We start from the raw sequence: 25,412 nt of genomic DNA on the forward strand, positions 1-25,412 counted from the left end.
GAAGAAAAAAGATGTTCCAACTTCTTCTTAAGGAACCTTGGCTTAGCACACCTTCGGGTTAGTATTTGAGAGATAGCTAGAACGCAGTTTTGTAGCGTGCCCCATCTATGCTCAGGGAGCTGAGTGCATGAGAAAAGTTAGTACGGAACTTGTTTTATCTTTTATCAAACACCTTTTTTGTGGTTATGCATAATAAATGTATCAAAATGATATGATTAAAGATTATTATACAACTATAGAAAGCTATGTTAGAGACAATTTTATAAATCTGACTTGCTGTTATGTAAATAGTAATATAGGTGATAAGGTTAATAGTAATATTGGTGATAAGGTTAATAGTAATATAGGTTATAAGGTTAATAGTAATATAGGTGATAAGGTTAATAGTAATATAGGTGATAAGGTTAATAGTAATATAGGTGATGATAAGGTAAATAGTAATATAGGTGATAAGGTTAATAGTAATATAGGTGATGATAAGGTAAATAGTAATATAGGTGATAAGGTTAATAGTAATATAGGTGATAAGGTTAATAGTAATATAGGTGATGATAAGGTAAATAGTAATATAGGTGATAAGGTGAATAGTAATATAGGTGATAAGGTTAATAGTAATATAGGTGATAAGGTTAATAGTAATATAGGTGATAAGGTTAATAGTAATATAGGTGATAAGGTTAATAGTAATATAGGTGATAAGGTTAATAGTAATATAGGTGATAAGGTAAATAGTAATATAGGTGATAAGGTTAATAGTAATATAGGTGATAAGGTTAATAGTAATTGGTGCTTAGAGATATGAATGATAAATATATTTTTTGCAGGTTGATTGGAGCAAATATATTGCTGTAAATGGGGCAACTGCGCATCCTCATTATGACCCTGATGGGACAGTGTACAACATGGGAAATTCCTATGGAAAACATGGTAATTCCTGCAAATGTACTGATAAACTTGTCAAACCCAGCATGAAATCAATAGAAACATGGAGCAAGATTACATATGCAGCATAAGCTTCAGCACAACTGCTGAAACCCATGTCGCCCGTAAGAATCACATAAACAAGGCCGGCAGATTACTATACTACCGTAGGTCGAACACACTGGCAAAGTTCAGAAATTTGTGCAAATACAACTTTCTGGCGTCGCCAGTGATTTACGCTAGTATATGATCTGCCAGCACGTCATTTAAAAAAAAAATAAAGTTGAAATCTCACGTAAAACCTAACCCGTCTAAAAATAATTCAACTGACCGTCAAAACCCCTATAGCTGCCATCCCCCCACGTCACAACAACTAATAAAGGTTATTAACCCCTAATCTGCCGTCCCCCCAAAACAGAAACTACTATATAAACGTATAAACCTATTAACCTCTAAACCGCTAACCCCCACATTGCAATCTACATAATTATGCTATTAACCCCTAATCCCCCAACCCCTCACAATGTTTAAACAACTAATTAACCTATTAACACCTAAACCGCCAACCCACCACAATGCAAAGTACCTAATTAAACTATTAACCTCTAATCTACCAACCCCCCACATCGCAAAGTATCTAATAAAACTATTAACCCCTTAACCACCAACCTCCCACATTGCAAACTACCTAATAAAACTATTAACCCCATAAACCGCCAACTCCCCACAACGCAAACAACTAATTAACCTATTAACTCCTAAACCGCCAACCGCCTACATTGCAAAGTATTAATCTAATTACTAAGCCCCCTAACCTAAAACCCCCTAACTTAACCTCAATTAAAATATACTAACATCAAATAACAAAATACTATCTACCTTAAAAATAAATTTAAAATTATCAAAAATAAAAAAAAATACTTTAGAAAAAACTAACATTATCCAAAATAAAAGATCCTAATATTATATTACAGATTACAGAAAATAAAAAGCTAAGATTACAGAAAATAACAAACTAAGATTACAGAAAATAAAAAAGCTAAGATTACAGAAAATAAAAAAGCTAAGATTACAGAAAATAAAACAGCTAAAATTACAGAAAATAAAAAGCTAAGATTACAGAAAACAAAACAGCTAAAATTACAGAAAATAAAAAGCTAAGATTACAGAAAATAACAAACTAAGATTACAGAAAATAAAACAGCTAAGATTACAGAAAATAAAAAGCAAAGATTACAGAAAATAACAAACTAAGATTACAGAAAATCAAACAGCTAAGATTACAGAAAATAAAAAAGCTAAGATTACAGAAAATAAAAAAGCTAAGATTACAGAAAATAAAAAAGCTAAGATTACAGAAAATAACAAACTAAGATTACAGAAAATAACAAACTAAGATTACAGAAAATAAAAAAGCTAAGATTACAGAAAATAAAAAAGCTAAGATTACAGAAAATAAAAAGCTAAGATTACAGAAAATAAAAAGCTAAGATTACAGAAAATAACAAACTAAGATTACAGAAAATAACAAACTAAGATTACAGAAAATAAAAAAGCTAAGATTACAGAAAATAAAAAGCTAAGATTACAGAAAATAACAAACTAAGATTACAGAAAATAAAAAAGCTAAGATTACAGAAAATAAAAAGCTAAAATTACAGAAAATAACAAACTAAGATTACAGAAAATAAAAAGCTAAGATTACAGAAAATAAAAAAGCTAAGATTACAGAAAATAAAAAAGCTAAGATTACAGAAAATAAAAAAGCTAAGATTACAGAAAATAAAAAAGCTAAGATTACAGAAAATAAAAAAGCTAAGATTACAGAAAATAAAAAAGCTAAGATTACAGAAAATAAAAAAGCTATGATTACAGAAAATAAAAAAGCTAAGATTACAGAAAATAACAAACTAAATTATAAAAAATAAGGTTATTCCTAATCTAATACCCTTTTAAAAAAACACCCCAAAATAAAAAAGCCCCCTAATCTAACAATAAACCACCAATAGCCCTTAAAATGGCCTTTTGTAGGGCATTGCCATAAGTGTAACAGCTCTTTTTCCCCCAAAAAATACAAAGTACCCCCTAAAATTACAAAAGGCCCAAAATAAAAAAAAATAAAAAAAATCTGCTCATTGCCCCTAAAGGGGCATTTGTATAGGCATTGCCCTTAAAAGGGCAATCAGCTCTTTTATTGCCCATAAAAAAATTAAAAAAAATCCCCAACCTAAGAAAACCCCCCCGAAAACCCCCCCAAAAACCTAACACTAACCCCAAAATAGGTACTCACCATTGGCGGTCTTCAGCGACGTGGAGGTCCTCTTCATGCAATCGTCCACCGCAGACTGATGAATGCAAGGTACCCTTTTTATATTGGGGTACCTTGCATTACTATTGGCTGAAAATTTCTAATCAGCCAATAGGATGGGAGCTGCTTACATCCTATTGACTCATTTCGTTGTTCAGACCCTGCTGATTAATGTTAGCATCAGACTTTAATGCTAAATGTTAGGATACACATAAACACATTAATATGCATCGCATTGATTTTACGTTTATAAATAACCCAATTGCAACTCATTACAATTACATGTTTACTAATGAGTAATCCTTTCAGACGGTCACATATAAAACCATTTAATATGAGATGTAAACAGCAGATAATGCTCTAGATCAGTGTTTCTCAACCGCGACCCTCAAATACCCCAAACAGGCCAGGTTTATATTATAGCTGAACTAGAGCACAGGTGAAATAATGAGCTGATCAGTAACCATGGTAACTTTCTTGCTCTCATCTATCAGCTGATTACTTCACCTGTGCTCTAGTTCAGATAGAATGAAAACCTGGCCTGTTGGGGGAACTTGTGGACCACAGTTGAGAAACACTGGTCTAGAATATAATTATAAAAAATGTAAGCACTAATGTGCATTAAAGGGACAGTGAAGTCAAAATTAAACTTAATTCAGAGAGGGGATGTAGTTTTAAACATCTTTTTCCAATTTACTTTTATCATCAAATTTGCTTCGTTCTCTTGGTATTCTTTGTTGAAAGCTAAACCTAGGTAGGCTCATATGCTAATTTCTAATCCCTTATCCCAGTGCATTTTGGCAGATTTTCACAGCTAGACAGCTCTAGATAACATTGTGCTTGCTCCCATGGAGTTATTTAGTGTCAGCACTGATTGTCTAAAATGCAAGTGTATCAAAAGAACTGAAATAAGGGGCAGTCTGCAGTGGCTTAGACACAAGGTAATCACAGAGGTAAAAAGTGTATTAATATAACTGAGATAAGGGGCAGCCTGCAGAGGCTTAGATACAAGGCAATCACAGAGGTAAAAAGTATATTAATATAACTGAGATAAGGGGGCAGTCTGCAGAGGCTTAGATACAAGGTAATCACATAGGTAAAAAGTATATTAATATAACTGAGATAAGGGGGCAGTCTGCAGAGGCTTAGACACAAGGTAATCACAGAGGTAAACAGTATATTAATATAACTGAGATAAGGGGCAATCTGCAGAGGCTTAGACACAAGGTAATCACAGAGGTAAAACGTATATTAATATAACTGAGATAAGGAACAGTCTGCAGAGGCTTAGATACAGGGTAATCACAGAGGTAAAAAGTATATTAATATAACAGATACAGAGCAGTCTGCAGAGGCGTAGACACAAGGTAATCACAGAGGTAAAAAGTATATTAATATAACTGAGATAAGGGGCAGTCTGCAGAGGCTTAGATACAAGGTAATCACAGAGGTAAAAGTATATTAATATAACTGAGATAAGGAGCAGTCTGCAGAGGCTTAGACACAAGGTAATCATAGAGGTAAAAAGTATATTAATATAACTGAGATCAGGGGCAGTCTGCAGAGGCTTAGACACAAGGTAATCACAGAGGTAAACAGTATATTAATATAACTGAGATAAGGGGGGCAGTCTGCAGAGGCTTAGATACAGGGTAATCACAGAGGTAAAACGTATATTAATATAACTGAGATAAGGAACAGTCTGCAGAGGATTAGATACAGGGTAATTACAGAGGTAAAAAGTATATTAATATAACAGATACAGAGCAGTCTGCAGAGGCGTAGACACAAGGTAATCACAGAGGTAAAAAGTATATTAATATAACTGAGATAAGGGGCAGTCTGCAGAGGCTTAGACACAAGGTAATCATAGAGGTAAACAGTGTATTCATATAATTTCTATATGTATGTAGGAGGGAGGAGAAAATACTACTTGAGGAAGCTAGTATGGTGCAGCCCTTTAAAATAATATAAACATTGTAATTAGAGAAGAGAAAAAAGAAACATAGTACTGTCACTTTAAAGAAAGGGATACTTGCACTCAAACTACTTTAGAGAATAAATTTCAAATGTATTAAATGCCTACGGCACAATTAATGACTGGAGGTTATCTACAAAGATTTTTAGCAGATAAATACCAAACACATATTACATATCACATTAGTAAAAGCAAAACCCATTGCAAAAACCTGCAAACTAAGCACAAGAGCAAGCCCTTATCATGAAGATGTATAGAGGATCACAGTTCTCCAAAATGTATGGCCATAGCCAACCGGCTGTATCCAGGTTACAGTTATGTTACTCACGCAGTCCCCAAAGTAGATCAGGCTGGCCAGCAGACTGATGTTTAACGGTATACTTTGACAAAAGCAGGCCCATTTCAAACAAACCGCCTCGAGCTTCTCAGCACGGATGCTCTGATCTTGCGGAGTGACCTCACAGGTGGGAGTGCTGGCGTCCCAACACACCTTTCATCCGATTGGTCTATTCTCGATGCTTCAACTGCATAGACGATTCTGCCTGTCAGAAGCAGGAAAGCACAGGCAACTGTAGCTTGAAGCCCCTGACACACATGCTAAATGGTGGGGGTGAAACGTACGTGACGTTGGCACTAAGTGTGTAGTTCCATTTGCGACACTTTGCTTATGGACTCTGTTTATTTTATACTAATCATTGGGACAAGATTACTCTATGTGAGATGTATGGACTTTCCTGTCTTTAAAGAGTGCCAGGAGGAGGAGTTTCCGGACATCCGGGGGATACCTGAACAGGTTGGATCGGATATACCCTACTGGGCATGCAAACACAGAACTGTGTATACTGGAAAGGTCTGGGCTCACCAACCCCAAGTTTGCTTCCACGCTGTATATTGGCCCTGTCAAACTACAGTTGCCTGTGCCTGTGCTTTCCTGCCTCTGACAGTCAGAATCGTCTATGCAGTTGAAGCATCGAGAATAGAACAATCGGATGAGTGGTGTGTTGGGACGCCAGCACTCTATGCAGTTTCAGCCGGACAGATATCTCAGCATTCTAAGGCACTGTCCCTTTCAGCCGGACAGATAGCTCAGCATGCTAAGGCACTGTGGCTGAGCTCTGTAGCAACCCAAGGGTTGAAGGTTCAATCCCCGGCGAGGTCCACTCAGCCTTTCATCCTTCCGAGGTTGATAAAATGAGCAGTGCCTTGAGACCCTTACGGGTGATTAGTCACGCTTTACAAGTACTCAATACATACACTCCCACCTGTGAGGTCACTCCGCAAGATCGGAGCATCCATGCTGAGAAGTTTGAGGCGATTTGTTTGAAATGGGCCTGCTTTAGTCAAGGTATACCGTTAAACATCAGTCTGCTGGCCAGCCTGATCTACTTTGGGGACTGCATGAGTATCATAACTCTAACCTGGATACAGCCGGTTGGCTCTGGCCATACATTTTGGAGAACTGTAATCCTCTATACATCTTCATGATAAGGGCTTGCTCTTGTGCTTAGTTTGCAGGTTTTTGCAATGGGTTTTGCTTTTATTAATGTGATATGTAATATGTGTTTGGTATTTATCTGCTAGAAATCTTTGTAGATAACCTCCAGTCATTAATTGTGCCGTAGGCATTTAATATATTTGAGATTTATTCTCTAAAGTATTTTGAGTGCAAGTATCCCTTTCTTTAAAGTGACAGTACTATATGTTTCTTTTTTCTCTTCTCTAATTACAATGTTTATATTATTTTAAAGGGCTGCACCGTACTCTTCTCTAATTATAGTGTTTTCATATAACTGTGTTAGTTGGGGAATGGGGAATGAAGTGATTATCTTTTTAAACAATAGCAATTCTGGAGTGGACTGTCCCTTTAATACCTCTAGAGCACAATCCTTACCATTCCCATTTTACACTTAAAGTTACATCTTATCCCTCAAGCTATAGACATCTGTGCACGTGCGCTAATTCCCTCACATTATAAACTTCTAGGGGTGTGCAGTGATCTTCATGTCAGATAACACTCGAGCACTAAGCTAAGTGAGCGCAAGTAGTGGATCTGTTGGCGCTCTACAAATAACCGATAATAATAATAATAATTTAATTCTGCGCTATATTATTTAATTAAGCATAAAAGATTTCACACTTTCACATCCTCTAAAGCCATTGTCCCCATAGACTCCCCAGCCTTATTTAATAATGCAAACATATCTGAAGAAGGTATCATACGGCTGCACAGTGATTGTTTGTGATGTTATGAAAATCTCAGGACTAAGCTTTCTTATAATTTATCATTTCAGTTTCCAAAAATGCTCTTATATTTCCGTGTATCATAGAAATACATTGTTACATTATACTGTGCAGACTTACTAGCAGTTTGTGACTTCCTACCGGCCTCACATTGCACACACAACTCTCTCTGTGTCTTAGAAATCTACCAACAAGGTTTAAATTGATGTTGTTAGAATATTTCTTGAGCTATAGCAGTGAACCATTTTTTTTACCAGAGTCATTCACTGAGGATTTGAACATTTCTTCTGATTCTGAACATGTTGTTTGTGCTACTAGGAACAATGTACAACATTATTCGAATCCCTCCTCAGCGGTCAGCAAAGGAAGACGCCATACAGGGGGCAGAGGTGGTGTGCGCCATACCAGCCGACGAGAGACTCAAACCATCTTATTATCACAGCTTCGGTAAGCGCCTCACTATTAATATTCTAATAGCATGGAGAAAGTATGAATAGGCAGTGTTTAAAGGTACATTAGGCCTAGATAACTTAATGCATACAAAATGCAAACCATTCTTCAAAATACTGTATTGGTAGACAATTGTAATGGATGTCATTTCCTTTTCTATTACATACACACTATTTTCAGTACTTAAAGGGCCATAATACCCAAATGTTTAAACACTTGAAAGTGATGCAGTATAGCTGTAAAAAGCTGACTAGAAAATATCACCTGAACATCTCTATGTAAAAAAGGAAGATATTTTACCTCAAAAGTTCCTCAGTAGCCACCTCCCATTGTAAAGGATTTCTAAGCAGCATATTAGTATGTCTGTCCTGGGACAGCTTAGGGGATGAGCCTTGTGCACTCTCATATTATTTCACCAATCAGGTAAAGGAAGCTTACTATGAAATCTCATGAGAGTTAAGTCAAATCTCATGAGATCACAGTAAGAGTTCATGACCTCAGCACTGCTGATGCTGATTGGCTGCTGTTCATTTCTTCATTTTTTTTTTTTTTTACCTGCAGCTGGGAGCAGCTGAGTATAAATTTTTACACAGAACTTATTCTGCTGAGCTGAGGAAGTTGTGAGGTAAAATATCTTCCTTTTTTACATAGAGATGCTCAGGTGATATTTTCCTGTCAGCTTTTTACAGTTATACTGCATCAGTTTCAAGTGATTTAGCATATGAGTATTATGTCCCTTTAAGTAGTCACATTTACATACTTAAATATGCAAGTGCACAGGTTACTTTAGGCTCTTGTGCACATCAAAGGCCACTGATGTTACACACAATGTCACTGACATACACAGGATTATGCTTGGCACTGAATATGAGCTCGCATTGCTTACCAGTAGTAGTTATTTATTAAAGTGAGTATCAAGTTAGAACCTCAGACAATGCATGTAATACTGTGCCATAGCAGACTATGCTTGTGTACATGCCTGTGCACTATATGATTCAGTTACTGCTAATTCATATGCACGTGCCTTTACTATACTGTGCCATAGCAGACTATGCTTGTGTACATGCCTGTTCAATATATGATTGTCACTGCTAATTCATATGCACGTGCCTTTACTATACTGAGTTATAGCAGACTATGCTTGTGTACATGCCTGTTCAATATATGATTCAGTCACTGCTAATTCATATGCACGTGCCTTTACTATACTGAGTTATAGCAGACTATGCTTGTGTACATGCCTGTGCACTATATGATTCAGTTACTGCTAATTCATATGCATGTGCCTTTCCTATACTGAGTTATAGCAGACTATGCTTGTGTACATGCCTGTGCACTATATGATTCAGTTACTGCTAATTCATATGCATGTGCCTTTACTATACTGTGCCATAGCAGACTATGTTTGTGTACATGCCTGTTCACTATATGATTCAGTTACTGCTAATTCATATGCACGTGCCTTTACTATACTGTGCCATAGCAGACTATGCTTGTGTACATGCCTGTGCACTATATGATTCAGTCACTGCTAGTCCATATGCACGTGCCTTTCCTATACTGAGTTATAGCAGACTATGCTTGTGTACATGCCTGTGCACTATATGATTCAGTCACTGCTAGTCCATATGCACGTGCCTTTCCTATACTGAAGGGAGAACAGATATTTTGGGTTTGAAGAAGATCAGCCATAAGGGATGAAATGTAACCCTGCGGGCAGAGTAGCAGGAGACTAACTTGTAGTGAAGAATGTCAGACACACAGTGATTGCTTTCTAATATATACTTTATATAATGAGTGCCTCCGTAATATGAGCATTGGTATCTATGAGTCTACACACATTTCATGCTCACATGTGCAAGTGCTATCCAGGGTGTGGAACCAAAAATGGGCCTGCTCCTAAGCTTGCATTCTGCCTTTTTCAAATAAAGATACCAAGAGAATGAAGAAAATTTGATAATAGGAGTAAATGAGAAAGTTACATAAAATGGCTGCTTTATCTGAATTATGAAATAAATTGGGTTGAGTGTCCCTTTAAACAAGGAAATCATATCACAGACTAACATTGTAACACTTCATATGTAGCACATTAAACAATCTAGTGTAGAGCCAGTTAGGATGTTTATTTGTAGCGTTTCACGTGACTTCTGCTTACAGGAATGACGGAAAACTACATTGTGTTTATCGAACAGCCAATCAAAATGAATTTACTTAAAATTATCACTGGCAAAATAAGTGGCTCTGCTATATCTGACTGCATAACCTGGGAACCAACGTATGACACAGTATTTCATGTGATCAACAAGCAAACCGGGGAGGTACTGTACTATAATTTATGTCTAGTTTCTGTAAAGCGCGTGCATATTACATGCAGATTTTCTAACAAAAGGGAGATCTGTAATGTACATACTGTAGGTGCAGCATGTGCGGATAAGGTTTAAGAGGTTAAGCCACTTGCAAGGTAAATCTCACATCTGTTAAAGATTTAAAGGGGTAGAAAAGTGTAAAATTCTTTAGTGTGCTAGAGCCTTTTATTATCACGCTGCAGCTTGCATACAATCTATCGGCCAGATTACGAGTTTTGCGTTATGAACTATGCGGTGCTAACGAGCAGTTTATTCTCACCGCTCACTTACCTGCAGCGCTGGTATTACGGGTTTTTACAAACCTGGCGTTAAAAGGCAAGAAGTGAGCGTAGAGCAAAATTAAGCTCCATACCACACTCCAATACCAGCGCTGCTTAAGTGAGCGGTGAGCTGGTCGTATGTGCTCGTGCACGATTTCCCCATAGACATCAATGGGGAGAGCCGGCTGAGAAAAAGTCTAACACCTGCCAAAAAGCAGCGTAAAACTCAGTAACGCAACCCTATTGATTCCTATGGGGAAACACATTTTATGTTTACACCTAACACCCTAACATGAACCCCGAGTTTAAACACCCCTAATCTTACACTTATTAACCCCTAATCTGACGCCCCTGACATCACCGAGACCTACATTATTCTTATTAACCCCTAATCTGCCGCTCCGGACACCATCGCCACCTACATTATACTTATTAACCCCTAATCTGCTACCCCCAACATCGCCGCCACCTACATTATATTTATTAACCCCTAATCTGCTGCCCACAACATTATATTTATTAACCCCTAATCTGCTGCCCCCAACGTCACCACCACTATATTAAATGTATTAGCCCCTAACCCTAACACCCCCTAACCTAAATATAATTAAAATAAATCTAAATAAAATTACTATCATTAACTACATTATTCCTATTTAAAACTAAATACTTACCTATAAAATAAACCCTAAGCTAGCTACAATATAATTAATAGTTACATTGTAGCTAGCTTAGGATTTATTTTTATTTTACAGGCAAGTTTGTATTTATTTTAACTAGGTACAATAGTTTTTAAATAGTTATTAACTATTTAATAACTATCTATGCTAAAATAAATACAAATTGACCTGTAAAATAAAACCTAACACTACACTACAAATAAATAAATTAACTAAATTAAATACAATTAAATACATTAAATTAAATTAGCTAAATTACAAAAAAACCCCACTAAATTACAGAAAATAAAAAACAAATTACAGATCTTTAAACTAATTACACCTAATCTAATAGCCCTATCAAAATAAAAAAGCCCCCCCCCCAAAATAAAAAAAACCCCTAGCCTAAACTATCAATATCCCTTAAAAGGGCCTTTTGCTGGGCATTGCCCCAAAGTAATCAGCTCTTTTACCTGTAAAAAAAAAAAAAAAAACTCCTCCCCCAACAGTAAAACCCACCACCCACACAACCAACCCCCCAAATAAAATACTAACTAAAAAAACCTAAGCACCCCATTGTCCTTTAAAGGGCATTTGGATGGGAATTGCCCTTAAAATGGCATTTAGCTCTTTTGCAGGCCCAAAGCCCTAACCTAAAAAATAAACCCACCCAATACACCCTTAAAAAAATCCTAACACTAACCCCCGAAGATTCACTTACCGGGAGAAGTCTTCATCCAAGCTGCAAGATGTCTTCAACGAAGCCGGCAGAAGTGATCCTCCAGACGGGCAGAAGTCTTCATCCAGACGGCATCTTCTGTCTTCATCCTTCCGGCGTGGAGCGGGTCCATCTTCAAGACATCCGACGCGGAGCATCCTCTTCAAACGACGGCTTCTTCGTAATGAATATCTCTTTAAGTGACGTCATCCAAGATGGCTTCCCTTAGATTCCGATTGGCTGATAGAATTCTATCAGCCAATCGTAATTAAGATAGAAAAAATCCTACAAGTAATTGAAGATAGAAAAAATCCTATTGGCTGATTGGCTCAGCCAATAGGATTGAACTTCAATCTTATTGGCTGATCCAATCAGCCAATAGGATTGAGCTTGCATTCTATTGGCTGATTGGAACAGCCAATAAAATGCCAGCTCAATCCTATTGGCTGATTGCATCAGCCAATAGGATTTTTTCTACCTTAATTCCAATTGGCTGATAGAATTCTATCAGCCAATCGGAATCTAAGGGACGCCATCTTTTATGAGATATTCCTTACGAAGAAGCCGTCGTTTGAAGAGGATGCTCCACGTCAGATGTCTTAAAGATGGACCCGCTCCGCACCGGAAGGATGAAGATAGAAGATGCCGTCTGGATGAAGACTTCTGCCCGTCTGGAGGACCACTTCTGCCCGTCTGGAGGACCACTTCTACCGGCTTCGTTGAAGACATCTTGCCGCTTGGATGAAGACTTCTCCCGGTAAGTGAATCTTCGGGGGTTAGAGCTAAATGCCCTTTTAAGGGCAATGCACATCCAAATGCTCTTTTCAGGGCAATGGGGAGCTTAGGTTTTTTTAGTTAGTATTTTATTTGGGGGGTTGGTTGTGTGGGTGGTTGGTTTTACTGTTGGGGGGGTTGTTTGTATTTTATTTTTACAGGTAAAAGAGCTGATTACTTTGGGGCAATGCCCCGCAAAAGGCCCTTTTAAGGGCTATTGATAGTTTAGTTTAGGCTAGGGTTTTTTTTTATTTTGGGGGGGCTTTTTTTTATTTTGATAGGGCTATTAGATTAGGTGTAATTAGTTTAAAGATCTGTAATTTGTTTTTTATTTTCTGTAATTTAGTGGGATTTTTTGTTGTAATGTAGCTAATTTAATTTAATTTTTTTAATTGTATTTAATTTAGTTAATTTATTTAATTGTAGTGTAGTGTTAGGTGTTATTGTAACTTAGGTTAGGATTTATTTTACAGGTATATTTGTCTTTATTTTAACTAGGTAGCTATTAAATAGTTAATAACTATTTACTAACTAGTCTACCTAGTTAAAATAAATACAAACTTGCCTGTAAAATAAATATAAATCCTAAGCTAGATACAATGTAACTATTAGTTATATTGTAGCTAGCTTAGGGTTTATTTTATAGGTAAGTATTTAGTTTTAAATAGGAATAATTTAGTTAATTATAGTAATTTTCTTTAGATTTATTTAAATTCAATTTAAGTTAGGGGGTGTTAGGGTTTGGGTTAGACTTAGATTTATGGGTTAATACATTTAATATAGTTGCGGCGACGTTGGGGACGGCAGATTAGGGGTTAATAATATTTAACTAGTGTTTGTGAGGCGGGAGTGTGGCGGTTTAGGGGTTAATATGTTTATTTTAGTGGCGGCGATGTCCGGAGCGGCAGATTAGGGGTTAAAAATGTTATTATAGTGTTTGCGATGCGGGAGGGCCTTGGTTTAGGGGTTAATATGTAGATTATGGGTGTTAGTGTACTTTTTAGCACTTTAGTTATGAGTTTTATGTTATGGCGTTGTACCATAAAACTCTTAACTACTGACTTTACGGATCTTGGAGGTAGAGGGTGTACCGCTCACTTTTTGGCCTCCCAGGACAGACTTGGAATACCGGAGCTATGGAAGTCCCATAGAAAAAAGGGTTTACGTAAGTCGTTTTGCGGTAAGGCCAAAAAAGTGTGCGGGGCCCCTAAACCTGCAAGACTTGTAATAGCAGCGGGCATAAAAAAGCAGCGTTAGGACCTGTTAACGCTGCTTTTTTACCTTAACGCACAACTCGTAATCTAGCCGTATGTGTTTAAGCTATGCAAAATTCATGTTAAACATGGAAGTTCAGACACAGCTATATGCCACACAATGATTGGCTGCACACTCTAGTAAGCCATTTATAACCATTCCTAATTGGCCTCAGCAGAAAAGGTAACTTAAGTTACAACATGGCGGTGGTGCCCACTGCCTTATGGATATTAACGTTACCCTTATTTTTTTAATATTTAAACAACTAATATCATTTTGAAAAATACAAATTATTCTCAGGCTAATCTTTCTTCTGAGTACATCATTTAATCAGTGATTTATTTAGGGTCAGATTACGAGTGGAGCACAAACTTTTGCACCCTGGCAATGAGGAGTTTATCGCTGGTGTTTACGCTCGTCGGCCTTACTGCTGGTATTATGAGTTGAAAAAAAATGATTATTCAAAAAAAATATTGCACACAAAAGTTTTAAGGGTTTTATAAGATCTCAGGTGTTGAGAAAAATGGCAGGCAAAGGGATATATACATATATACTGTATGTCTCTAAAGATGGATATATATTTATGTATGTATATGTTTATATGTATACAGATGCATTAATATATTTATATGTGTATAAATGTATATACAGACTTATATACACATATACACACATAAATACATATGTACACATATACAGACATATATACACATATACACATATACACACATAAATACATATGTACACATATACACACATATACACATATACACACATAAATACATATGTACACATATACACACATAAATACATATGTACACATATACAGACATATATACACATATACACACATAAATACATATGTACACATATACAGACATATACACATATACACACATAAATACATATGTACACATATACACACATAAATACATATGTACACATATACACACATAAATACATATGTACACATATACAGACATATACACATATACACACATAAATACATATACACACATATACACACATAAATACATATGTACACATATACACACATAAATACATATGTACACATATACACACATAAATACATATGTACACATATACAGACATATATACACATATACACACATAAATACATATGTACACATATACAGACATATACACATATACACACATAAATACATATGTACACATATACACACATAAATACATATGTACACATATACAGACATATACACACATATACACATAAATACATATGTACACATATGCAGACATATACACATATACACACATAAATACATATGTACACATATACACACATAAATACATATGTACACATATACAGACATATATACACATATACACACATAAATACATATGTACACATATACACACATAAATACATATGTACACATATACAGACATATATACACATATACACACATAAATACATATGTACACATATACAGACATATATACACATATACACACATAAATACATATGTACACATATACACACATAAATACATATGTACACATATACAGACATATATACACATATACACACATAAATACATATGTACACATATACAGACATATACACACATATACACACAAATACATATATACACATATACACACATAAATACATATGTACACATATACAGACATATATACACATATACACACATAAATACATATGTACACATATACAGACATATACAGACATATACACACATATACACACATATACACACATATACACACATATACACACATATACACACATATACACACATAAATACATATATACACATATACACACATAAATACATATGTACACATATATAGACATATATAAGTGCATTGGAGCCCTTTACAATTAAGAAATAAAAGTATATTTATGCAATATTCATTAAAATAAAGTTTTATACTGTTTATTTACTGTAAATATTTCACATTCCAATGTTATGCATATAGCAGAATATGTTCTATGTATTTGTAAATAGACATTGCTATATATATATATATATATATATATATATATATATATATATATCTGTACCTTTATATAATTATATGTATAGGTATAGATATATATTGTACCAAAATATCATCATATATATATTTCAAATATATATAGAAGGAAACAGCACTCACTGGACTTTATAAAAGAACACTTTTTGAAGTCAAGCCCAGTAAATGCTGTTTCCTTATATATATATATATATATATATATATATATATATATATATATATATACTGTATATATTTATAAATAAATGGAACATTCTGCTATGCGCAGAACATTGAAATGTGAAATATTCATATTTTCATGTTGAGTTAGCGCACATGAGAACATGTGGGGTTTTCAGGGGTTTTCCCCTCTTTTTTTCTCTATTAATTTATATAGGGGAATACATGAACGCACAAGCAATATTCTAAAAAAGTTTACTTTTAACTCGTAATACGAGCGCAACCCGACAAGCACAAAAAGCCTTGTTCTAGCGTTAATTTGCTCTCCACTCATAATCTGGCCCTTAGTGTTTAATGTCCCTTTAATGTTCTGAAGCTGAATTTAATTATGTGTTTAAAGGGACAGTATACACCAATGTACAAAACTGCATGTAATGGGCACTACTATAAAGAAGAATATGCACAGATGCTGATCTAAAAATCCACTAGAAAACCTTTTAGCAGTTTAGTGCTATTGATGAGGTTTGGCTGGGACACTCAGTGAAAGGGGCTGGGAAAACAAGAAGAACAGACACCCCCCTCCCTTGCATATGAAAAGACAAGAGCCAGCAGGAGTCTGTAAACGAGCGTATACATCTGGCACTGTGGGGCTTTGTTAGGAGTCTGAAAATCAGCACAATGTTATTAAAAAAATAAGCAAAACTATACATTGTTACAAAACACTGCCATATAGGTTATACAAATGGATCATCTACAAACCATTTATGCAAAGAAAAATCTAGTGTACAATGTCCCTTTAAGCACATAGTTATATGCAAAGAACAGTGCAGTAATAAAATGCATTTTTTTGCACTTTTATAACCTTTTAAAAGGATATATATAAAACGGTTAAGAATTAGACTTGTTAATTTCCCATAAAAGATGCGCTATATTAGGAGTCTGCAGTTCAAATAATAGTGACAGTACTTGCGTGTTTGTATCCTGCTGTGCAATTGGGAACAAACACAAGTAATGGAGACTAAAATATCCCAATCTGTTCCAGGTGCACACTCCAAAAAAGCGGTATTCAAAATCCTCTCCTCGATTGCTGCTATGTGTAAAAAACCGGAGCCTTGGTCCCAAAAGTTATAAGAAAATTGTAAAACATAAAGCACACACAGCGCACCCCGAGTTAAGGTAGTTAAGGTAATAAAAGCACAGCCCTGAAAATATTGCACTTACAGGATTTAAAACAAAAAAATACCCATCACAGAAACATCAAGCGTCTTCACAGCCCACAGCCTGGACACTGCTCTAATATCTTGTTACCGCCTATAGTCCTTAAGGGAAACACAGTCTCTCATAGATTATCAATGCTTATCCCGGTCACTCATGTAGCGGTTTTAGGGAGCAGCTGTCCATTTAAGGCTTCGGTTCTCCGTGTAGTCCGTGAATGTTCCAAAGGTACTTAAAGTGCTTCACTCAGATACCCTACGCGTTTCATCTGCTTATAACGAGCAGACTTCCTCAGGGGTTAATACCTATGTGGTATGACCCTAATTAGTGATGACTTTATTTCAAACAAATTAGACCGTAAATGATGTATAGGGAGCTGGCTAAACACTGCATACTTCATTACCAAGTCTGGAAATACCGATACAATTAAGACAAAAAATTCACATATAACAAAATATCAGCATAAAATGGCGATATTTAGATCAATTTTAAGGCCCCTGGGATACAGACCTTTTAATTCTGTTATCCAAAAAGATTCCTTTCTCCACAATTTGGTAGGTCTGTTAATACCTCCCACCCTATTCGGGATCCAGTCAATAACCTTAATTTTAAGATCTTGTGGGTCACTATTGTGGAATTCCCTAAAGTGATCTACTTCACTATGTTTAACAACACTTTGCTAATATTTATATGTATGTTCCCAGAACCTAGTTTTAATTTCTTTTAAATCGTCAGTAACAGAGTGGAAATGATTGGTCTCCCTGGGGTGTTTGCCCCATCCTTGTGGTTCTTTGGAAGATGAATTTGGTGGATTTAGCTCATAGATATATTAAATTCATCTTCATTCAGAATGTTATCCTTTTTTACTTTAATTAATAGCTGATATAATTCTTTATTGTAACTTTCCATCAATTAACAGATAATAATAATAATAATAATAAATAATTCTTTTAAATATTCTGCCCTATTTTGAATTACAAGACCACCGCCCTTGTCTGCTTGTCTAAATACACGATCCGTATTAGTAGACAAGGATGTTAGTGCCTTTCTCTCCTGTCTCATTAAATTATCTGAATACTTTTGGGCCTTTACAGCTTTTTTACTATATAAAATTTTATTAAGATCTTCTGTTACTAATTGGTTAAAAATTGGGATATACTGTGCCTGAGATGGGATTGAAATTAGAAGTACGCTTTAAATTAGAGTGTACTGTATATGGTTCATCTTGGTGTGTGGTAACTTCTAATAGTTCCTCTAGAGCAATATCTGTTATAATATGATTATCCTTAATCAATCTGATTATTTCACTATTCTCTTTGATCTCAATGTTCGAATCAGTATTTTTTTCTTGACTTTGTAAAATTGCCACATAGGCCATATCATTAGCAAATGTGTTGTCAAACATAGGGAAGTAGATCACTTTAGGGAATTCCACAATAGTGACCCACAAGACTTAAAATTAAGGTTATTGACTGGATCCCGAATAGGGTGGGAGGTATTAACAGACCTACCAAATTGCGGAGAAAGGAATCTTTTTGGATAACAGAATTAAAAAGCCTGCACCCCAGGGGCCTTAATATTGATCTAGATCTCGCAGCTTTTTCATAGCAATACCTTTATTTGAGAGTGATTACAATAGATGGATGGATTGCTACGATAAGCATTACATTATTAATTAAATGGTAATATAGTTCCATTTAATTATGAACTTAGTGAGATTGACATTTTCTGATTCTTTTTACCTATATAGTATTATTATTAATATTTTTAGTGTAATAATACGTTATTTTATTCATGAAAGGACAGTCAACACCAGAATTTTTGTTGTTTAAAAAGAAAGATATTCCCTTTATTACCCATTCCCCAGTTTTGCATAACCAACACTGTTCTAGAAATACACTTTTTACCTATGTGATTACCTTGTATCTAAGCCTCTGCCGACTGCCCCCTTATTTCAGTTCTTTTGACAGTCTTGCATTTTAGCCAATCAGTGCTCACTCCAGAGTAACTTCACGTGCATGAGCTCAATGTTATCTATATGAAACACATGAACTAATGCCCTCTAGTGGTCAAAATGCATTCAGATTAGAGGCTGTCTTCAAGGTCTAAGAAATTAGCATTAGAACCTCCTAGCTTTAGCTTTCAACCAAGAATACCAAGAGAACAATGCAAAATTGGTGATAAAAGTAAATTGAAAAGTTGTTTCAAATTACATTTCCTATTTAAATCATGAAAGATTTTTTTGGACTTGACTGTCCCTTTAAGAAGTAAAATGAGATATATGAATTATGATGGTTTAGTAACAATTTTTTAGAATATCCGCATAAAGAATGAAAATATCAGTAATGGATCCTGTCAAATTACCACTTAATAACAAATTCTTCTTTTGCATGAAGGGTCATTCTAGCAATTCAATTTCAGAATGTTTGTGGACACTTTTCAAATGCTGATATTTTGTTATATGTGAATTTTGTGTCTTAATTGTATCGGTATTTCCAGACTTGGTAATGAAGTATGCGGTGTTTAGCCGGCTCCCTATACATCATTTCCGGTCTAAGTTGTTTGAAATAAAGTCATCTTTAATTAGGGTCATACCACATACGTATTAACCCCTGAGGAAGTCTGCTCGTTATAAGCAGATGAAACGTGTAGGGTATTCGAGTGAAGCACTTTAAGTACCTTTGGAACATTCACGGACTACACGGAGAACCGAAGCCTTAAACGGACACCTGCTCCCTAAAACCGCTACATGAGTGACCGGGATAAGCAGTGGTAATCTGTGAGAGACTGCGTTTCCCTTAAAGGGATGGTAAACTCCGTATATATTGAATTTAATATTGCTATTGTTGCATTACATTCAATTTACACACTCAAACTCATGTAATCGTATCTATGTAAAAACACCTACAAATCTTAGTCTAATAGCTCCGTCTAATGCCGTCTTTATCCTTCCCCCTGTGACGTTACATCGATTGTTTATAATATTTAACCAATCAGTAAGCCTGTTGCCAGACAGGCTTACTTCTATGCAACCAAATTTACGCAAGTGCAGTATTGCATTCCTCTCAGCATATAGTCAACCAATCATGAGCGTCAAAAAGCGATTATGAATTTGCGCATTCATGTTTATTCAGCTCATGCGCTTTGGCTCTTATTTTACACACGGCACTCCAAAGTAAACATTGAATCGTGTAATATTGTCAAACAATTCAATGTTTATTTGGAACAGTGCCAGTAAGTATATAGCTGCATTTAATTTTAAATTTTACTTCAGACAACACAAGTAAACATTGAATCTTGTGACTCAATGTTTACTTGGTATACGTCATTTTCTCCAATGCGCATGCGTTTTAAATCACAGAGTCGGGAGCGTGCAAATTGTCAGACATGTAAAGAGGGTGGAGAATAGGTAAGACTGGAGTTTATTACGGACAGTAAATGAGAGGGGCGGAGCGAGGCAGCGCAACAACGGATTGAATAAAAAGCTAAATTTGGCAAATATTACATATAAACTTTTAAAATGGATAATGCGTTTTTATATATTTAGTAATAACGAATACAATTATGGGACTTAGCAATAGCGGAGTTTACCATCACTTTAAGGACGGTAGGCAGTAAGAAGATTTTAGAGCAGTGTCCAGGCTGCGGAGACGCTTGATATTTCTGTCATTGGTATTTTTTTGTTTTAAATCCTGTAAGTGCAATATTTGCAGGGCTGTGCTTTTATTAAAGGGACACTGAACCCACTGTGATTCAGATAGAGCAGCAATTTTAATCAACTTTCTGATTCCCTCCTATTATCAAATTTTCTTCAGTCTCTTGGTATCTTTATTTGAAAAGCAAGAATGTAAGTTTAGATGCCGGCCCATTTTTGGTGAACAACCTGGGTGGATAAATTCACCGACCAATAAACAAGTGCTGTCCAGTGTACTCAACCAAAAATTGTCTGGCTCCTTAGCTTAGATGCCTTCTTTTTCAAATAAAGATAGCAAGAGAATGAAGAAAATTTCATAATAGAAGTAAAATATAAAGTTGCTTAAAATTGCTGCTCTATCTGAATCATGAAAGAAAAAAAATTGGGTTCAGTGTCCCTTTAAAATTCCTTCCCACTACCTTAAATCGTGCTGCGCTGTGTGTGCTTTGTTTTACAGTAAGCAGTCACTAAATAGCCATGGCCTGAGTGTGATCTGGTCACTAAATAGCCATGGCCTGAGTGTGATCTGGTCACTAAATAGCCATGGCCTGAGTGTGATCTGGTCACTAAATAGCCATGGCCTGAGTGTGATCTGGTCACTAAATAGCCATGGCCTGAGTGTGATCTGGTCACTAAATAGCCATGGCCTGAGTGTGATCTGGTCACTAAATAGCCATGGCCTGAGTGTGATCTGGTCACTAAATAGCCATGGCCTGAGTGTGATCTGGTCACTAAATAGCCATGGCCTGAGTGTGATCTGGTCACTAAATAGCCATGGCCTGAGTGTGATCTGGTCACTAAATAGCCATGGCCTGAGTGTGATCTGGTCACTAAATAGCAGCGGCCTGAGTGTGATCTGGTCACTAAATAGCAGCGGCCTGAGTGTGATCTGGTCACTAAATAGCCATGGCCTGAGTGTGATCTGGTCACTAAATAGCAGCAGCCTGAGTGTGATCTGGTCACTAAATAGCCGTGGCCTGAGTGTGATCTGGTCACTAAATAGCCATGTCCTGAGTGTGATCTGGTCACTAAATAGCCATGGCCTGAGTGTGATCTGGTCACTAAATAGCCATGGCCTGAGTGTGATCTGGTCACTAAATAGCCATGGCCTGAGTGTGATCTGGTCACTAAATAGCCATGGCCTGAGTGTGATCTGGTCACTAAATAGCCATGGCCTGAGTGTGATCTGGTCACTAAATAGCAGCAGCCTGAGTGTGATCTGGTCACTAAATAGCCATGGCCTGAGTGTGATCTGGTCACTAAATAGCAGCAGCCTGAGTGTGATCTGGTCACTAAATAGCCGTGGCCTGAGTGTGATCTGGTCACTAAATAGCAGCGGCCTGAGTGTGATCTAGTCACTAAATAGCAGCGGCCTGAGTGTGATCTGGTCACTAAATAGCCATGGCCTGAGTGTGATCTGGTCACTAAATAGCCATGGCCTGAGTGTGATCTGGTCACTAAATAGCCATGGCCTGAGTGTGATCTGGTCACTAAATAGCCATGGCCTGAGTGTGATCTGGTCACTAAATAGCCATGGCCTGAGTGTGATCTGGTCACTAAATAGCAGCAGCCTGAGTGTGATCTGGTCACTAAATAGCAGTAGCCTGAGTGTGATCTGGTCACTAAATAGCAGTAGCCTGAGTGTGATCTGGTCACTAAATAGCAGCAGCCTGAGTGTGATCTAGTCACTAAATAGCAGCAGCCTTAGTGTGATCTGGTCACTAAATAGCCATGGCCTGAGTGTGATCTGGTCACTAAATAGCCATGGCCTGAGTGTGATCTGGTCACTAAATAGCCATGGCCTGAGTGTGATCTGGTCACTAAATAGCCATGGCCTGAGTGTGATCTGGTCACTAAATAGCCATGGCCTGAGTGTGATCTGGTCACTAAATAGCCATGGCCTGAGTGTGATCTGGTCACTAAATAGCCATGGCCTGAGTGTGGTCTGGTCACTAAATAGCAGCAGCCTGAGTGTGATCTGGTCACTAAATAGCAGCAGCCTGAGTGTGATCTGGTCACTAAATAGCAGTAGCCTGAGTGTGATCTGGTCACTAAATAGCAGTAGCCTGAGTGTGATCTGGTCACTAAATGGCAGCGGCCTGAGTGTGATCTGGTCACTAAATAGCAGCGGCCTGAGTGTGATCTGGTCACTAAATAGCCGTAGCCTGAGTGTGATCTGGTCACTAAATAGCAGCAGCTTGAGTGTGATATGGTCACTAAATAGCAGCAGCTTGAGTGTGATCTGGTCACTAAATAGCAGCAGCCTGAGTGTGATCTGGTCACTAAATAGCAGTAGCCTGAGTGTGATCTGGTCACTAAATAGCAGCAGCTTGAGTGTGATCTGGTCACTAAATAGCAGCAGCCTGAGTGTGATCTGGTCACTAAATAGCAGCAGCCTGAGTGTGATCTGGTCACTAAATAGCAGCAGCCTGAGTGTGATCTGGTCACTAAATAGCAGTGGCCTGAGTGTGATCTGGTCACTAAATAGCAGTGGCCTGAGTGTGATCTAGTCACTAAATAGCAGTGGCCTGAGTGTGATCTGGTCACTAAATAGCAGTAGCCTGAGTGTGATCTGGTCACTAAATAGCAGTAGCTTGAGTGTGATCTGGTCACAAAATAGCAGTGGCCTGAGTGTGATCTGGTCACTAAATAGCAGTAGCTTGAGTGTGATCTGGTCACTAAATAGCAGCGGCCTTAGTGTGATCTGGTCACTAAATAGCAGCGGCCTTAGTGTGATCTGGTCACTAAATAGCAGCGGCCTGAGTGTGATCTGGTCACTAAATAGCAGTAGCTTGAGTGTGATCTGGTCACTAAATAGCCGTAGCTTGAGTGTGATCTGGTCACTAAATAGCCGTAGCTTGAGTGTGATCTGGTCACTAAATAGCCGTAGCTTGAGTGTGATCTGGTCACTAAATAGCAGTGGCATGAGTGTGATCTGGTTACTAAATAGAAGTAGCCTGAGTGTGATCTGGTCACTAAATAGCAGTAGCTTGAGTGTGATCTGGTCACTAAATAGCAGTGGCCTGAGTGTGATCTGGTCACTAAATAGCAGTGGCCTGAGAGTGATCTGGTCACTAAATAGCAGAGGCCTGAGTGTGATCTGGTCACTAAATAGCAGCGGCCTGAGTGTGATCTGGTCACTAAATAGCAGCGGCCTGAGTGTGATCTGGTCACTAAATAGCAGTGGCCTGAGTGTGATCTGGTCACTAAATAGCAGTGGCCTGAGTGTGATCTGGTCACTAAATAGCAGTGGCCTGAGTGTGATCTGGTCACTAAATAGCAGCGGCCTGAGTGTGATCTGGTCACTAAATAGCAGTGGCCTGAGTGTGATCTGGTCACTAAATAGCAGTGGCCTGAGTGTGATCTGGTCACTAAATAGAGGGGCTACGCAAAAAATAGTAACTCTTCTCCTTTGTAAAGTGACTCCATTTTGACAGCTTCTATGAGATCTAGTTGCTTGTGTCTTTATCATCTATTATAATATATAGAAATGGCATAAACCATATATGCTGAGTGCTGTAACATTTCATATCATCTCACATAGCTCCTTGCTAATGCCGATTCAGAACTGGCGAATTTATCAAAATCCCATTAGTCTATCTAGTCACCTACACTTCAGCTATAAATACCCTCTTACTCCACAAGGGGCAAATACGTGAATCCTAGTAATATATTCTAAATTGAGCTAGGGTAATATAGTGTGTTTAAAAATAAGCTCTGGGATATAATTTATTATATGCTCCACAGTACAAGTTATATGTAATTTATGTTAGTACTGATCACTGTTTAACCACTGTGATGTTAAACATATTCAGCTTGTTAACATGTAGACAGCAGCTGTCACTGAGATGTTTGTGTTTCTTTTGTATATGCATCATATTAACACTATGACCTATGTGCTGATTTAGCTGCTCCCTGTGAGTTTCCGTACCAGGCCGTTTGCAGCATTTCATCAGATCAATGCATATGAAGACCAGGGCTGCATAATAATGGACCTCTGCTGTCAGGATGAAGGAGGAGCTATTCACATCTACCAGCTGCAAAACCTACGCAAATCTGGGCAAGCTTTAGATGAGGTGCGTGGTTTATAAATTATTTGTGCTTGTTATGTGTTAGATGTTACTGGACATAAAAATTGTGCTTATATGCAGCCGTGTTATACCACTGGTAAATATTGTGCTTATATGCAGCTGTGTTATACCACTGGTAAATATTGTGCTTATAAGCAGCCGTGTTATACCACTGGTAAATATTGTGCTTTTATGCAGCCGTGTTATTCCACTGGTAAATATTGTGCTTATAAGCAGCCGTGTTATACCACTGGTAAATATTGTGCTTTTATGCAGCCGTGTTATACCACTGGTAAATATTG

The 25,412-nt window shown here is 37.0% G+C and overlaps 1 protein-coding gene across 3 annotated transcripts in view; it reads left to right on the forward strand.

The window, feature by feature from the left end:
* Positions 1-25,412, forward strand: part of LOC128637944 (carotenoid-cleaving dioxygenase, mitochondrial-like) — an 89,880-nt gene that overhangs the window by 21,055 nt on the left and 43,413 nt on the right. For all 3 annotated transcript variants that reach the window (XM_053689830.1, XM_053689829.1, XM_053689831.1), the window contains exons 4-7: positions 825-927; positions 7,767-7,895; positions 10,056-10,216; positions 24,949-25,116. In XM_053689830.1, the coding sequence (XP_053545805.1) occupies positions 825-927; positions 7,767-7,895; positions 10,056-10,216; positions 24,949-25,116 (561 nt within the window). The remainder of the gene's footprint in view (positions 1-824; positions 928-7,766; positions 7,896-10,055; positions 10,217-24,948; positions 25,117-25,412) is intronic.

Source organism: Bombina bombina, chromosome 8, assembly GCF_027579735.1.
Source record: "Bombina bombina isolate aBomBom1 chromosome 8, aBomBom1.pri, whole genome shotgun sequence".
Classification (NCBI taxonomy): Eukaryota; Metazoa; Chordata; class Amphibia; order Anura; family Bombinatoridae; genus Bombina; species Bombina bombina.